Source organism: Schistocerca gregaria, chromosome 1, assembly GCF_023897955.1.
Source record: "Schistocerca gregaria isolate iqSchGreg1 chromosome 1, iqSchGreg1.2, whole genome shotgun sequence".
Classification (NCBI taxonomy): domain Eukaryota; kingdom Metazoa; phylum Arthropoda; class Insecta; order Orthoptera; family Acrididae; genus Schistocerca; species Schistocerca gregaria.
In genome coordinates, this window is record NC_064920.1 from 609,465,726 (window position 1) to 609,484,004 (window position 18,279).

The following is an 18,279-nucleotide window of genomic DNA, read 5'->3' on the forward strand; positions in this document are numbered from 1 at the left end:
AATTGGAAATGGCGTAGGGACAGATTAGGATGTTTTGGAGGTTGGGTGGACGATGGACCACCACTTTAGGAGGGGTGGGAAGGATGTTTGATGTAGGATGTTCCTCATTTCAGGGCATGATGATAAGTAATCAAAGCCCTGGTGAAGGATGTAGTTCCTTTGTTCCAGTCTAGGGTGGTATTGGGTGATGAAAGGGATGCTCCTTTGTGGCTGATTCTTGGGAGTGTGAGGAGAAATGGCCCAGGAGATTTGTTTGTTGACTAGATCTGTGAAGACCTTGGTTAGCGCTTCAGCGTACTGAGCAGGGGAGTATTTGTCACTGCAAATGTGCAATTCCCAGATGACCAGGCTGTGTGGGAGGGATTTTTTTGTGTGAAAGGGGTGACAGCTGTCAAAATGCAAGTGCTGTTGATGGTTGGTGGGTTTATGTGGACAGAGGTGTGCATGAAGCCAGCAGAAAGGGACACATCAATATACAGGATGGTGGCATGCTGGGTTAAGAAAGACCATGTGAAGCAGATAGGGGAGAAGGTGTTGAGACTGTGAAGGAACGAAGACAGGGTGTCTTGTCCAGAGTCCTGGTTATGAAGACAACATCAATGAAACTGAACCAGATTACAGGTTTGGTGTTTATGAAGGCTACGAAAGTCTCTTCTAGAGGGCCGATAAAAAGTTTGGCTTTGATGGTTGGCATTTGGGGCCCATGACTGTGCCGCAGATTTGTTTATCTACCTTCCCTTCAAATAAGAAGTAGTTGTGGGTTACGATAAAGTTAGTAAGGTGTGCAAGGAATGAGGTAGTGAGTTTGGTGTCTGAAGGACATCAGGAAAAGTAGTGTCCAATGGCAGCAAGACCATGAGCATATAGGATGTTTGTGTAAGGGAGGTGGCATCAACAGGGGCAAATAGAGATCCAGGAAGTAAAGGGGTGGGGATGGTGGAAAGTCGGTGAAGGAAGTAGTTCGTGTCTTCGACATGGGAGGCTAGATTATGGGCAATTTGTTGGAGACGTTGGTCAATGAGGGCCGAAATTTTTTCAGTGGGAGCATAATAACCAGCCACTATGGGGGCCCAGGATTGTTGGGTGTGTGAGATATCAAAGGAGTGAGGAGGAAAATAGATTCAGGGGAGATGTTCTGGGAAGTGCCTAAGGGTTTAAGGTGGGATTGGAGTTTGTGTTGGACTCTGGAATGGGATCAATCTGGTGGAGTTTATAGGTACAGGACTCAAGTCAATTGACAAAGGCCTTCTGGCAGGTAGTCATTGTGATTCATAAGATTCGTGGTGAAACCTTTGTCTGCAGGTAGAATGATTAGCTCAAGATTTGTTTTGAGGTTGTGTATGGCTGTTTTTTTTTTTTTTTTCTTTTACTGAAAGGCTGGTGTTCTGAGGAAGGGACCTGGGAAAGGATGGTGAGGCTAAGTTGAAGGTAAGTCCACATTAATCCCACCAACCACCAAGGAATGTGACCAGTGGCTGGTTAGTTGGGAGGGGTGAAGTATCATGTTTAGACGATGGTATAAAATGGAGGAGGCATGGTTCAGAAGTGGAATTAGGGTGGTTCGGGTTGGAGGGATTGGTGGCACAGAAGTGTTTCCGTTGCAGGGATCAGGAGGAGGAGAGAAGGTCTTTGACAAGTCCAGCATGGTTAAATTTGGATGTATGGCTAAAGGTAAGGCCTTTGGCTAGAACAGACTTCTGTGGAGCTGCTGGATTTGGTGTATAGGTTAACAGAGTTATGGTAATGTTTTGGTTCCCTATTTATCCACTTCTCATTTGAAGGGAAGGTATATAAACAAATCTGTGGCACAGCCATGGGCACACAAATGGCACCCTTCAATGCCAATCTATCTATTTATTTTCTGTCCATATAACAAAGTTTTCGGACATTTCAGGAAAATTTAGATTAAATTACACATACACAGTAAAATATCTACATTCTTGCATAACAACATATGGATCAGACATTCAAAAAGGCACACAAGTAGATTCCTCTATAGTGTAACACAATTTAGCTTATATTTATAATAGTACAGTACACATAACACAGTGTATAATGACATTCTTTCGTACCAATGATAGATCGGAGACATTGTCTATATACACTGTTTTCCAGTATGGCACTGCAACTTAAAAGTCCTCTATAGAGTAACAACACTTCTCTATTAATAACTGCTTCAGTCTACTCTTTAGCATATTTAGATTTACTTTCTTGAGTTCACAGGGTAGAGCATTGTAGAAAATTTCTCCCATTCTGTGTGGGCTGTGGTCCGTTGCCTTTTTATTGGTCATAATTCTATGAAAATTTTCCCTTCCCCGTGTATCATAGTTGTGTACATTACTGTTTCTCATATTAAATTCAGGATTTTGTTTCACGAACATGACTGTCTGCAGGATATACATGGAGTACACTGTATGAATTTTCTATTTTCTAAAGATGTCTCTACAAGGCTCTCTCTTCTTTACCTTGGCTACCATTCTTACTGCCTTTTTTGTAATCTAAAAAGTCTGTATATATGAACTGCTGATGCGCCACCCCATATCTCAATACCATACTGAAGGTGCAGATGAATTAACCCAAAATATATTTACCTTAAAGTGTCATGGTCCAAGAAGGCCGAGACCCGTGTCAGTAGATACACATTTCTACTGACTTTCTTGCAAATATTATCTACATGGTCTTTCCATAATAAGTGTTCATCAACAACGATGCCCAAAAATTTATGTGAATTTGCATATGCAAGACCCAATGGGGATGTAAATACAGTATCAGTTACGGCATCATTATAACTATGGATGAACTTCATTATTACTGTTTTGTCTTTATTTACAAGAAGCTTGTTTGCTGTAAGGTATGCGGACAGAGTATTGAAACTGATCTCGGTACTGTTAGCTGCAGACTGCATATAACTGCCACAGCTGATGAAGGATATGTCATCAGCATAGCTTACAACCATGCAATCTTTTTACGGGCTGTCTAGAGGATACCTTCCTAGCCTCCCAAAACACCAAACCCCCAGCCTGGTTCAGGTTCATTGATGTTATCTTCATTACCTGGACTTGGGGCCAAGACACCATATCATCATTCCATCACAGCCTTAACACCACCTCTCCCATCCACTTCATGTGGTCCTCCTTAACTCAGCACACCGTATTCTTAGATGTTGACCTCCTCCTCTGTGATGGCTCCATCCGCACGTCTGTCCACATTAATCCCACTACTCACCACTGCATTTTGACAGCTGTCAACCCTTTCACACCAAAAACTCCCCCCGACACAGCCTGGCCATCTGAGGATAGTCCATCTGCAGTGACAAATACTCCCTTTCTCAGTATGCTGAAGGTCTCACCAAGGCCTTCAGAGACAGGCACTATCCCCCAGACCTAATCCACAAACAGATCTCCCATGCCAATTCTCCTCACACCCCCAAGAACTAGCCACACCCAATACCACCCCAGACTGGATCAAATGAACCCCAACGTTCATCACAGCTTTGATTACCTATCATCACATCCAAAAATGAGGGACATTCTACCTGAGATAGTTCCTGCCCCTCCTAAAGTGGAGTTCTTTCATCACCCAGCCAACCTTCACAACATCCTAGTCCATTCCTATGCCATTCCCAATTCCAACCCCCTAGTCACAAGGATCATACCCTTGTTGAAGACTCAAGTGCAAAACCTGCCCAATCCACCAACCCAGCACGTCCTACTCCAGTGTTGTCAAAGGTTTATCCTACCCCATCCGGGCCTGGGTCACCTGTGAAAGCAGCCACATCATTTACCAGATCTACTGCAATCATTACATAGGTTTTTATTTTGGTGTGACTACCATCAGGATGAACAGCTTCAACCAGACTGTGACCAAAAGCAAAGTAGACCTCCCTGTTGCACAACATGCAGCTCGACACAACACACTTGATTTCAATGGCTGCTTCACTACATGAGCCATCTGGATCCTTCCCACCACCACAACCACCAGATGTTCTGAACTGCGCAGATGGGTGTTTCCTAACAACACAATCTCCGCTCCTGTAGTTATCCCGGCCTGAACCTATGGTAACATACTGTTCCCATACCCTCCATTCAACAGTTTCCACCCTCCCCCATGTCGTATCATCTCCTCCCCATCCCCATCCTGTTTATTTGTACCCCACCATCAATGCATTTGCCTGTCTTTTCATCCTCCTCTCCTCCTTTGCTCCTTTTCTACCTATCTCCCTGCCCCACATCATCCTGATGCTGCGCTTGCTTGTTGGCATTCTAGTCCCTGCACACTCTTCCAGAGAGCATTCATCTCTATCCCCACCTGTACACCACTCCTTCCCCTGCCCAGCCCCCTCCGGATTGCTGCTTCTCCCCATGTGATGTTGCATTCTGGCCCAAGCTGCTTGACTCCCTCGCGCGTGCACACACGCACAAGTGCACTGTATACCTGCTGAGCACTAACAGTTGAATATCCTTTTTACAATTTTTTTTATAGCTTCTATTATTATTTACAACTTCAGCAATTATAAATTCCACTCTTCATTCCTCTGCTATTATACCCAAGTGTGACCTTTCTTTTTTAAATAATGTCTTCTTACTCAGTTCATTAGTTTCTCTGGCACCCTTCCTTGACTTGCTCCACATCCTTGACAGTTCAACCTTCTAGATTATATATATGGAACATGGTGAATGTATTAAGTGAGCTTCAATATTTATTTCTAAGCATTTCAGATTGCCTCCTAAAAATCTGTGTGAATGTCAGAATGTATTTTCATTCAACTGCAGTGTGTGCACCAATACGAAACTTCCTTGTAAATTAGAAATTAGAACTGCTTTCCAGACCAGGACTTGAACCTGACATCTCTGCTTTTCGTGGATAAGCACTCTACTGACACAGTTATCCAAGCGTGACTCACGACCTGCTCTCACAACTTTACTTCCAGCAGTACCAGATCTACTTTCCAAACTTCATGGAAGTTCTCCTGCACACCTTGCAGGATTAGCACTCCTGGCATAAATGATACTGTTAGGACATAGCTTAGCCACTCCCTGCAATGGAGTGTGTGCTAATTTGAAGGAACCCAGATTCAGGTCTTGGTGTGGTACACAGTTTTAATCTGCCAGGAAGTTTCATATGTGGAAAAAGTTATTTTATTTATATCAAACATGTTAAGTCATATTTAAAGAACATCGTACCATATTCCTTCTTCAGCCAAGACAAACAGGCATTACACTAATAGGTAGCATGGTTACTTGTATGTATACCTAATTTATTTTTGGATCAATTAACATACCTTAAGAAGCATCAGGCACCCATCTTTATCAATGTCCAGCAATTTTTTCTGTTCATCCTTGAACACAAAGTATACAATATTTTGAGGAGCACTTCTGTCCGCTATGTCGGGGTCGTATGCCTTCAACTGAAAAAAATTGAATATTAAGATTCATAATGATACAAAATATCTGGTTCTGTCATAATATTCATGAAGGTACTTACTGTGACCAAACATTTCTCATCTGGAATTCTTTCTTCATAAATTTCTATTTCTTTCTCATATTTCTCAAAAACAGGTGGGTTATCATTTACATTGTCAATTAAGACATTGACTGTAGTATAATCCTCATACACACCATCAAACGCACGCACAAGAAGCGTATACTGAAAAAGAAGTTGTTAATGAATTAAACAGTTAAATTTTTAACGAATCGTTTCTCAAGTAAAATGAAATGTGATAAGAATAAATTCTTGCCTTTGTAGTCCTCTCGTAATCTAATTGGGAAGAAACTCTAATTTTACCAGTGCGTGGCTCAATTGTGAAAGGATTGTCATCCTTTTCACCGATGGCTGTGTTGTTTATGATGCTGTACATTACAATGGAAGCTGTAACAATTTTTGTAGTTTATAATAAATGCCTTAACTATTAATGTGTGCTATAATGTTTCCATACTTCAACTGTAAATGTAAAAGGAAATACCTGTGTCATTGTCAATAGCCTTCACCTGAGTAACCATGGAATTTATATTTGCATCTTCCTCAATGTGTGCTGTATACAGCTTGTGTTCGAAAACAGGTTGATTGTCGTTTTTGTCAGCTATCCAAATCTGAAACTGTTGCTCACCTACAAAAACAGATATTGGTTTTCAAATTATTCAGTATGTAGCCATTTACATACTAACTTTAGACTCACCCCTATTAGTACAAGGAAGATAAATGTTTCAGATTCAGTTCACCTGCCACTGGTCTTACTTTAACTACTGAAATTATTGAAAAATCAATTTTATAATAATAAAAATTAGTCTGCCTATTCATGTATGTAATCTAATGTGAAAATAGTTCACCTGACGGTATTTTATGTTCTGCTAGTATCTCTCACTGTTTTCTTTACTTGTACTAAATGCCAGTTCAACAGTTTCCTTCAAAGCAGGCAAAAAATTTCAATTATAGTGTAGCAGGGCATTTTATCAAATGCCTGATCAACTATTGATATTTGTTCCAGTTGAAGATTCTGTGGTATCAAGTATTTGTCATGCAATATGTAAGACATTGATTGATTGATTAATTAACTGAGACGGGTTATGGGACAAAATGGCAAGGTCATCTGTCCCGTAGTTCCAAAGTGAGTCACAGAAGAAAGAGGGTCTGCTAAAAACTGACGGATCCAGTCAGGGGAGTCAAATTATAAAATAACGATCATTAAACACACACAGTAAGGGCATAAAAGGTGAGACCAAATTTAAAAACTGGAAAAAAGGGAGGCAGTCAAGACTGTAAAGGAAGTCCCAACCACAATCAACCTACCCCTGCTCCAAATCTAAAGAAGAACCTTATATCTGGAAGTACAAACCACTTTCACGGAGGAAACTGAGGACCAGTTCAACTATCTGTGGATGATCTGCTAATTTTAAATTTAAAGAATCGGGGAGACTATACTTAACATGAAGGGCTGAAAGAAAGGGACATTCCACCAATATGTGAGATATCGTCAGTCTGGCTCCACAGCCACATTGTTGAGGTGGGTCATTATGTAGGAGGAAACAATGGGTGAGCCAGGTACAACCTAAGCGTAAACGGCATAAAAGAGTGGACTCCTTCCAAAAGGAGCGGAAGGAAAAATGCGAAACTGAAGTCGACTCCTCGATTGTGTGGAGTTTATTACTATGAGCAGTACCGCTCCAGATGACATTCCACTTTTGGGCAAAGAGGGATTTGATGTAGATCCATACATCCACAGGTGGAATCATGAAAGGAAAAGGGGTCTACGTATCTGCTTCTCTACTTAAATGGTCAGCCAGTTGATTCCCTGGGATGCTCATACAACTTGGGACCGAGAGAAAGAGAGAAAGACGACTGAACAGTCTGCACGCTTAAGGGCAGAGAGAAGGGCATGGATTGCAGAGACAAGATGGGTTTCATCCCAAGACAGTGAGCCTTGCCCTCCTCCAATGGTGTAGCCAGGGAAACAATGGTTCCCGGGTCAAACAAAGTAGCATTCAATGATCCTTCACCATTAGAAGAGGTGTCCATTTGAGAACGGCCAGATTTTTTCAGCTCGATACGCTTCACGTGCTAAGCATCTTCCCTAATAACACCCACTCCAACCAAGGGCTCTCCCCCATGGGCACAACCCAGCCACAGCAAGGGCCATCTTGCTTGGCAGCTGTTGCTGGGAGTACTGATGCCCCTAGAAAATAAGCAACCACTCCTTGCCATACATGGGGAGGGAACAGCTCACGTATCAGTAGTGTCATTCCTGCGTTTTCAGGGGGCTCAGTCATATAGGTACATAACAGCCCCACAACACGGACTGGCAACATGTGCTGCTCACCTAGCAGGGTGAAAGTGGGCTGCAGTGGGGAAGGGAGAGACGAAGGAAGGGGGAAGGGGAATCCACACCTGTGGATGCTAGGGAGGGAGTTCTATCCCATACTAAAAACAGGGAATTTTGAAGTTGAGGTCAAACCTCAAGTGGGGACCTACACGCCAAAAAGGATGAAAGAACAGGCAAAAGGATCAAAAATTGCAACCAATACTGGAAACCAGGTGGATAGCCAGGTCAACAAAAGCCAGAACACAGAGAGGGGAAGCAGGTGGCAACAGGGAAGGAGTGAGGAGAGGGTGGGAGGACAGGGTGGAGGAAACGCAGCCAGGGAAGGAAGAATTGGCTGCAATAGCTCAGGGCCCTGTATGCGCCAGGCATGAACTGATGAAAGAACCGTGAGCCCCCGGGGGGGCAATGTATAAGAAAGGAGCAGATTCTACGCACCTCAGTCTGCGCCATAACAACAAGGGCATCAGGTGATGCTGATGTTCACTTGCTGTTCGAGGCTTTATCTATGCTTTGGCAATCTGAACTGAAAACGTCATGGACAATAGCCCAAAACAAATGAATCATTTTGATGTTAAAGAGAACTTCGATGTGCAGCCTAATGGTCAGGCATTATGTATTGGTAGGTATTAATGTCTGATGTTCAGACACTAAAGCCTCTTTAAATACAGATAATTATGAAAGAGTTAGCAGCTAATTTAACAGCTCAAAGTAGACATTATGATCCAACAATTCAGCATCACACAGCAAGGACTGAAGTCCAGAAGAAAAGCAAATTTGTACACGGCAGTGGGACGGGGACAGCTGGACCCCAAAACAATTTCTCAAAGCAACCTGTCATCAACAAGATTTATAACAGGTAACTGGCAGATCTGATGGTGAAAACATATCACGTGAAGACAGCAGCTAAAGTATGCCACAAAGAAAAGCCCTTCTTATTTTTCACCAAACAATTTATAAAGTCCATGGACAGTCACTTTAAAATAAACTGATTCCAAAATTAATATCACATAGACCCATCATAGCTGTTACTCAGGGTGCTTCCTTACTGAAGCCTGTCAGCCTGCTTTTGTTGTGATTTGTGCAACAGTGGGAGCCTAAACCAAAGTATGAAAAAGCAAAGTCAAACAACAAGAGGCAGATAATATTAGGAACACTGGAAATTACAAGAATGAGTTAAGTGTGGCACTGGAGTGCAGACAGAAACAGAGCACTCACAGGTGTACACAGTAGACATTCCAGGCTTTTTCCATTAGTTCATCTGTAAAGATGATGATAATTCATTCTGTTGGTCAAACACTGTGCATGTCTACTGACATGGCCTTTTAAATGAGAAGTTTTGCATAATCATTGTTGTCCATGTCATATCACCGGCTGTAATGTACATAATAAGGGTGCCTAATGGCCTTGTAAAGAAAACCAACTGGAATCAGTCACACAACAAAAGCTGTGCAGCAGTTTCCTACAAAGAATCTTAACATTATCCAAAATTAACAAATACTGTTTCAAAATGTTGTTCTTTCATAATAATAGAAAAAGGTAAAACTAAGTCCTAGTTATTAATATGTCAAACTACTTTTAAAATATAGAAATATATACCTTTGTTTGGTCTACCATCTAATAATAATGCAGATGGTGAATTGTCATACGCCAACACTTTAACTAAAAAAACTGTGTTTGTTTCTCTGTCAAAAGACTTTTTTGTTGTGATGTTTCCAGTTTTTGGATCAATACTGAAGAGATCAGTGTTGTCATCAGCAAGTGCATATGTCACCTGTAACATGAAGAACATGTACATTTACATTTGAGGAAGTGAAAAATATCAAGCCATTGTATTTCAGTCCCATTCTCACTTGGTCACCACTCCTTAAAGAAAGTTGTGTCATACACCTATAAATTGGGTACCTTCTGTCCAATGAGAGCTCCATCTGAGAGAGTGAAGTCTATGAGTGAGAGATTGAAAGAGGAAAAGTGAATATAATAACTGGGACAACTATAAAGGTCCAGATTTTCCCTCTCTTTTTCTGCCACCAACTGAGCAGCAAGTAAGGTACAACCCACTTCTCAATTTACAGCAAATAATACGTGGATTTCATCATTTAAATACTGTTGTCTCCTGTCCAAATCAAGGCATCTTTAAAGTGGACATACTCATCCATTAGTAAAAGGCATGTGGCCATTAACTGTTAATTAGCCATTGTTACCGTAGTTCTGTTGATGTTTAATGTAACATACCATATGGCACAACTCTCTGAAATTCAAAAAAAATAATGCAATCTGCTCATGGGATACAACAGATGATGATATCTCTAAGGCTTTAGAACGAAGAGTCTTCTATCTGAAAACAGTAGGGAAACGCAGAACTGTAGGGAAAGGGCTGGGAAATCAATTGGAAAAAAGAAAAGCTATACCATTTCAGTAATCAAGGAGGGCAAGGGAGAAAAATGGAAAGAAGTAGTTGTAATCTAAATAACTGGTTATCCACAAAAATTAGGCTACTTTCACTTTCTGCTAGGTGAATACATAAAATGTATTTTATAGCAGTAGTCAATGGAATCATTAGTTTTGAGTGTATCAAGTGTTTAACACATTACTATTTCTTTTGGAAAAGACATACCATAGGTATGTGTGGAAATGAGGACAACTGTAAATTCAGTACCAGACATGGAAGAGAGAACCAAGATCCATTAATTGGTGAAATAGCGTACTTAACAGAGCTTACTAATTTCTACAGATGTCATGAAGCTACTCTGCTTGCTGTAAAATATTATGTAAGGAACAGACTAAGAATAGAAGCTTTGGAAAGAGTAGTGTTTGGCTGAGCAGACCAGCAGATGCAGTCAATTGAAGGACTCAAAATAAGTGAACATTAAAATTATGTCAGTCCAGCATAATGCATATAAAGTGATACACTTATGAATGCTGTGTGAAGAGCAATACAGAGTAATTATGTTCATGAAAGCAATGGTATATTATAGAACTATCTGCATTTCTTAAATCTGCAGAACATCATTTTACTTTCATTCAGTCCCCTCCTTTCTTTTAACCAAAGATAGGTGCAACTTGGGTTTCAACACTTGCACTTTTTCTTTCCATTTTTGTTTATGTCCTATTATACAACTTCACAAAGTTTAGAAAGGAGGTCTGTAAAATACGATACTATCAATCATATGGACAGTTTTTCACTGTGAATCAGAGTTTTACAATAAGACAATACTATTGGTCAGATTTAGTTTATTTGATGAAACTGCTAAAATGAGTAAGTGAATGGAGGATATAATTATGCATTTTGGGTATTTCAAAATTTGAATTACATTGTTTTACATATACTGATAATTTAAAATGGAGACTACAAAAGGACAGCACAATCTTTACTCCACATTACACCACAGACATTCGGATTTTAAAAACCTCAAAAGACAATAAATGGAAAGAAACTTAACAGGAACCAACCCTATATCAAGTTTGATTATTACTTGCATTTAAAACATAAGCTAAAATAAACTCTATGGGTAGTGAATCATTTGCTGACATAGCAAGAGTCAGAACCTATATTTCAAGATGATGTTAATTTCTTTAGATCCACCTGTTCCCTATCATTTGGATAATTTAGCATAACGTATTGCAAAAACAAGCACACTTGCTTACAATTCTGTGATTTTTTCTTAAGTATCCATTTCAACAGATTGTTTCTGCATGTTATTAAATCTAATTTCAATTAATAATAACGAAGTAGTGGTGCTAGTAAATATAAAAAGCAATGGTAAAAGAGAGAAGGGTAGAAGCTGAAGCAGCTAACCTGAACACTCTCAACTGCCTCTACATTCTAACAAAAAGTTATTCCTGTGCAACGCATAAGCTGAAGAAAGCATTTCACTTATCTGCTTCATTAAGCATATTACCTGATTGTGTGCTTCTGTGCCATCAGCATCGATTGCCTTAACTTGCAATACAGGTGTACCAGGTGGCTCGTTTTCAGAAACATATCCCGATTCAATTTTTCTAAAAATAGGCACATTGTCATTAACATCCAAAATTTTAATGGTATATCGCTGCTGATGTGCAAGTTGATACTTGTTCTCTACACGAACAGTTAGATGGTATTCTGTTATTGTTTCATAATCGAGTTCTTTCCCTGCTAGTTTAATGTAGGCCTTATCCTTCTTTGCATCTGTCTCCAGGCGAAATGTGGGAACTGAATTTGACTGCTGTGTTTGTCCACTAACAAGCAGAAATTGTAATTCGGGAGAGTTGGGAATATTTGACCTGAAAAAAAAAAAAAATCTGTGAATAAAAAGTTTCATTACAAGCAAATGATTGTTTTTTAAGTGTATCCATTGCAACTTACAAAAGGTCATGTATCTGTAATAATAACATGGTAATCATATATCTTTTTAACTAGATTATGAATTATGTACTACATGTGAATAGCAATAAAAGAGAAAAGTTATCTACAAAAGGAAATATGAGCACTGTGTTATTAATTAAGGATATAAACTTGTCTCTGAAATATTTGTATTCATTCGCTATGTTCTATAGCCTATCAAGAGGAAGAATCTTCTGGGATGTGTAACAAGTCAAGCATACATTTACAAAAGAAGAGCTATTCTTAGTAACTGTATCCGCTGACTGCACTAACAATAACCTATTATACTGCTTAGTACGATGTGTGTACTGAGGTAACTGTATCTTAATATTACTGGCAGTAAAGTTGCTACCAAGAAAATACAGGCACAGTTTGCTCTCTAGTATCTTCCACTGGTAGCTTAGTATTTACTATAATATATTGGTGGTTTATATGTTACTGATGTTTGAGAATTTAAAAGGTTTCTGGAACCCTATAGTATCATTCTATCACAGCACCTATGTCTGGGTTTCAGGCAGGATCCCCCACTTCCTTTGAAGCTGAGGTGCTCTTGCAATACTGTTAGTGAGCCTATGAAATGCTGTTCAAGATTAGGGGGAATAGCAAGTGGGCTAAGGCATGAATGGGAATGGGGATTTTGGAGGGAAGTATTGTTAGGGTAGTCAATATTGTTGGGCAAAGCCACTGCTCCAGGGTAGTGTAGTGTTTAGCCCATCTGAGTTGTGATCAGAAGGCCTAGGCTCAAATCCTAGCCTTGGTGCCAATTTTCATTTGTGCTGCAGTATATATATATATTAAAAACAAAGATTCCAAGACTTACCAAGCGGGAAAGCGCCGGTAGACAGGCACATGAACAAAACACACAAACACACACACAGAATTACTAGCTTTCGCAACCGATGGTTGCTTCTTCAGGAAGGAGAGGGAAAGACGAAAGGATGTGGGTTTTAAGGGAGAGGGTAAGGAGTCATTCCAATCCCGGGAGCGGAAAGACTTCCCTTAGGGGAAAAAAAGGACAGGTGTGTACACACACACACACACACACACACACACACACACACACACACACACACACACACACACACACACACACACACACACACACACCTACCTCTGCCCTCTGTTATTTGAGAAGTGAGAGAGCATGATCCATGCAGAATTTAAACAAAAACTACCACCTCTGTTTATAAGATTACTTGCTAATTTGCCGGCCGTGGTGGCCGAGTGGTTCTCCCGCTGCAGTCCAGAATCGCGGGACTGCTACGGTCGCAGGTTCGAATCCTGCCCTTGGGCATGGGTGTGTGTGATGTCCTTAGTTTAGTTAGGTTTAAGTAGTTCTAAGTTCTAGGGGACTTATGACCTAAGATGTTGAGTCCCATAGTGCTCAGAGCCATTTTTGAACTTGCTAATTTAATTTCAAGCGTTTTCTAAACAATTGGAATTACATGACAGAATCCTGTGTTGCTGTATTCCATAGGGTGATTGACAAGACAGGGTTCTGCTATGGCACATGTGCTCTCCTGTTAAGTGTGTGTGACGCCTATGCTCAGCATACTAGTCTTACACAGCCCTGATAGTCTGGCCAATAGAAGACATGCTACAACTGCAAGGTATACAGTAGACACCCACCTTACACAAACCAAGATCATTCTTCACAGAAACTTAAAGAACCTTGTCTTAGACAGATGTCAAAAACACGTTTCGCATCATATCTCCACAAAATATGATCAACCATCTCCAAAATGCTCCCTGTATATGGCAAAAAGGCAGTAGACTTTGGTGCAACCTCAGTGTTATAACCACTCACCCAGTGCACAGTTTGTTGATAGTGCAATGCACATCTGATCTGACTTTTACTACATCCATTCTAACCAAGCATGACCACCAGATGGGTTAAGTCGGCTGACAAACTCTCAGGATCTGTAATGAAGTGGACCTTGTGAACCAAGGTAAGAAGCATCCCTTGACAACTATCAGAATGCAAATACAAGTCAGTGTGAGTGGAGTTCCTATAAATGGCACGTCCCAATGTATCATCAACCTTCCTCTTACCGAATACGTCGAAGAACGGATGACAGCTATACTTTTCCACCTCAAATATGAAACAAATATTTGGGAAGGTCGTTTTTTTAGGATGTTCTCATCTGTATTCCAAGTAGTTATCACAGGCTGTGAAAAGGTCGGGATAAATTTACGAAACACCCTGCCGCTGCTTCTTGTGACTTAGTGCAGCAGAGAGAATGGGGCCATTTCCTGTTCATGACCACAATCCAGTGACCGTCCTTCCCTCATGTTTCTCATCTCCACTCCTAGCTTTCCACCCTGCTACACCCACAAAACTATTTACCCCTTAATATGGCTCTGGTGATATTTGATGTGGTACAACATTTATTATTTGTTCTTAACCCACTTCATGTCCAAATGAACATTAATTTAATCCCTTACAACAAATGTGAATTCACATCATACCAGTACTGAGCTAATAAACGGAAGGTTGGCTGTTTTTGAGTGGCTGTGGCTGTGCCAGTAGATGCTGATTCTTCATAAAGCCAGTAACGATTCTGACAAGTGCTTTATTCTTCTACCCCCCCCCCCCCCCCCCCCCTGGAAAACTTAGATTGTTTAATTATGTACTGGGAAACATCTTCCAAACAAGATTCGGTTTTCGAGATAGTCAATAAAAGTCAAGAAAAACATTAAATAGTTACCTTTAAATGCACCACTGATCAGGATCTTTAGTACGTTATTCATTATGCTGCCCCTACTATTTTACAAAAATTTGGAACTGTGTAAAGTTTTTCCCCTAATTTTCCTTCATTGAAAGGACCACTGGAGAAACAGGGCAAGCTTACGAAAAAAAATATTTTTGTGTTCTATTCTGCAAATCACAGGTCTGCTGAAAATGATTTTTGCCATTGACAATAAATACAACTACACAGCAAATGTGCTGATACTTGGGTTTAAGAATTCTAAGGTTCTTTGACAGGCCTCTACAAGCAGGGCAGTATTTTCTTTTATCAACACAAACTACTATATTGTTATTGCTAGTGCTAGAAGACCACAACTGTTCATACCATTAATTTTAATGTAACATCCCACTTTTTCCGATAATCTTGAAAAACACACCAAAACATTATTTGTTCTAAAACCCAAACTGGGAGTGTGTAAGATTAATTACAGAATAGCACTTTTGTTTAAATGTAAATCAGAGCTATTCACTCTTCACAAAGCTAATTAACATCTAAAATATTTTCAAGGAAAACATGAATCATCTTTAATTAACACAAATGTTTTTGCATTACAAAACCAGCAAATTTTAAAAAATAAATGACTTACTGGGCCTTGATGGTAATAATAGGCGCACTGAAATCCGAATAGTTCTCAGGTATTTGGTATACATTATCAAAAGGATCTGGCTCAATTGTAGGGCTCTTCTTGTTAGTCTCTACAACAACTATCTCCAGGTCAACAGTTGCCGATAGTGGTGGGACCCCATGATCAGTTGCCTTAGCTACCAATCTGAACGTGTAGCCTATGTCTTTCTGGAACATATTTATAACACGATTCAGCATTTGTGTGCACCAATAAATTCAGTTGTGAAAGTTATGAGTAAGTATCTTACATCATTAATTGGACTATCCAATAATATAACGCCAGAACTTCTATCAATGCGGAAGTATTTTCTGTCAGTTGGCTGTTTTGGAGCAGGTTCTAGATCATATGATACAATGCTGTTGTTTCCATCGTCTATGTCCAGTGCTGACACCCTCATCACTTCCTGTCCAAGCTTCAGATCTTGAGGTGCAGATTCTTGGTAATGCTGCAAAAAGTTAAGTAATTTTATTTATTAATTGTACAAAATTTTCAAAATTAAATGTAGGACTGATACCTTGGACCAGAACTATGATAGCTATTCAACTGGTGAACTATTTCAAAAAAGTGAAAACAACACAATTGGTGCCTTTCACACAAAATAAATTTAATATTTTGGCAAACCCATACTCTGCTACAGCAACGATGCAAGTAGTGACTCACCCTGGCTTTGCACAGGTGACATGCCCTAGCTTTGCACAGGTAGCATCATGTACCTGTGGCTGGACGACTTGCCTGGCATAGCAGTAATTTTGCTTATGGGCCACTGTGTTGGGTTATGATCAAAATTCAGAGAGCATCATTAGGTAACTGAATAATGTCAGTTTAATGTAACTTTAAATATTTAAACAGCATACCCAGGAAAGCTCTTAGGATCTACAAATATTATCTGTTCCATGCTTAATATGGTACTCACACCCCTTTAACAGTAACTGTGCACCAAAACACATCTGTACTCATTTGCTTAATATTTACGCCAGCCTCTCCGTAGCAGTAGCTCATGGCAGCATCATAAGGTCACTAACAAAAAATTTTATTTACTGTTTGGATAAACCACAATGAGTACCAAGGATGTGTCTATTTTTAATTTGTAGGTTTGCAGTTTCTACATTTATCTCTGCACATCATAATGGATTGCTCTTTCAAACACTAACACCTGATTTTGGTCATACATTCAACTTTATTTTAGTATATGGTATTATTACTTGGCATAAATGTCCAAGAAATAAGTTGAATAATTCCATAAATAACAATTTACTGAAAACGAAAGTATGAATGTTTAGTATTTTTCAAAATAGCACCCTTGGACATCACTTCACTTCACTTCACTTCACTTCACTTCTTCCAGTGATTCTGCCAGCACTAATAGGCTTTCTGGAACATGTTCGGTCCTTCACACATCTTGTCACAGCAGTTTTCACATCATCTGTCATTCCAAAATTATGGCCCTTTTAAGCTTCTCTTTATTTGAGGACACACAAAATTAAGTCTACCAGTGCCAGTTTGCGACTGTATGGTGGCTGGGGCAGCAATGCCCCACGTGCCTGGTCAGGAACTCGCTAACAATGAAGGCAGTGAGAGATGGCGTGTTGTGATGATGTAGTCCCCTGTTTCCAATGATATCCTTCCTGAAGCAAAGCACTCAGTTTTGGACCCTTTCAAGGACTTGCAGGTAAACCTGGCTGTTGACAGTTTGGCCCTGTGGCACAAACCCAGAGCGGATATACTATTGGAATCGAGAAAGAGGCCAAGCATAGTCTTCACTTAGGATTTTGCAATTCTTCCCTTTTTTGGCTTGCTTCTGGACTGACATTCTCAGAGCCTGATTTCCCTGATGTAACAAAATTTAATGGCATGTCAATGTTCAGTGGATCATGGTCTTTCGTTCTCTTAATGCATCACTTTTACACAGGTACACCCTATGAGCAATCTGCACTGGTCAATGGCCAGCAGGAAACGACTGAGGAATGCTATGCCTTCCCAAGACTGTCCCCCACCAGCTTTTCTCTCACCTGTCACAACACTGCAGTCAACCAGCGTACATGTAATATATGGCCAATTCTGCCTGTCACTCTGGGAATGTGTGGCAGAAAGACCATAACCAACATCTTTTTCCTATGTGTCACTTCACCGAGTGTTTGACTCTGTTATACTTCTAATACAACTGCTGGAGTACCCATTGATACTCAGACAACCTTCCAGGTGTGGCATTTTGTGCCTGAGGTGTTGCATCTCACATATTCGTCTTGCTCACATTAGAAGTTTATTAATCATGCCTCTTTTCTGACTCGGATGGTGATATGACAGTTTGTGCAGATATTGGTCCATGTGTGTTGGTACTCGATACACAATGTGTCGCAGGTTTTCACCATCCCTTGTGACCAGCTATCTAGAAATTTTAGTTGTCTGTCCTTTTCTACTTCCACGGTAAATTTTATGTTGGCAGGGATGCTGTTGAAGTCACAAAGCTGTTCCTAAACAAGTATGCACATAGTGAAGATACCATCAATGTACCTGTACCATCCCTTAGGTTTACAAGGTGCTACGTCCAGTGCCTGTGCTTCAAAATATTCCATGAAGATGTCTGCTACCACTGGACGAAGAAGACTACCCACACTGAAGCCTTCCAGTTGTTCGTACAAGTTGCCAGTCCATGTGAAATAACTTGGGGTGAGACATGCATGAAAAACCTTGGTGTTGTCTTGCAACCTAATTGAACTGATGTGCT

The 18,279-nt window shown here is 40.2% G+C and overlaps 1 protein-coding gene across 3 annotated transcripts in view; it reads right to left on the reverse strand.

Moving 5' to 3' along the window:
• The window catches only part of LOC126358824 (DE-cadherin), a 564,715-nt gene that overhangs the window by 40,176 nt on the left and 506,260 nt on the right, over positions 1-18,279 (reverse strand). For all 3 annotated transcript variants that reach the window (XM_050007583.1, XM_050007582.1, XM_050007584.1), the window contains 8 exons: positions 15,802-15,999; positions 15,516-15,721; positions 11,716-12,079; positions 9,413-9,587; positions 5,963-6,106; positions 5,738-5,868; positions 5,485-5,646; positions 5,282-5,407 (listed from right to left, as the gene is read on the reverse strand). In XM_050007583.1, the coding sequence (XP_049863540.1) occupies positions 5,282-5,407; positions 5,485-5,646; positions 5,738-5,868; positions 5,963-6,106; positions 9,413-9,587; positions 11,716-12,079; positions 15,516-15,721; positions 15,802-15,999 (1,506 nt within the window). The remainder of the gene's footprint in view (positions 1-5,281; positions 5,408-5,484; positions 5,647-5,737; positions 5,869-5,962; positions 6,107-9,412; positions 9,588-11,715; positions 12,080-15,515; positions 15,722-15,801; positions 16,000-18,279) is intronic.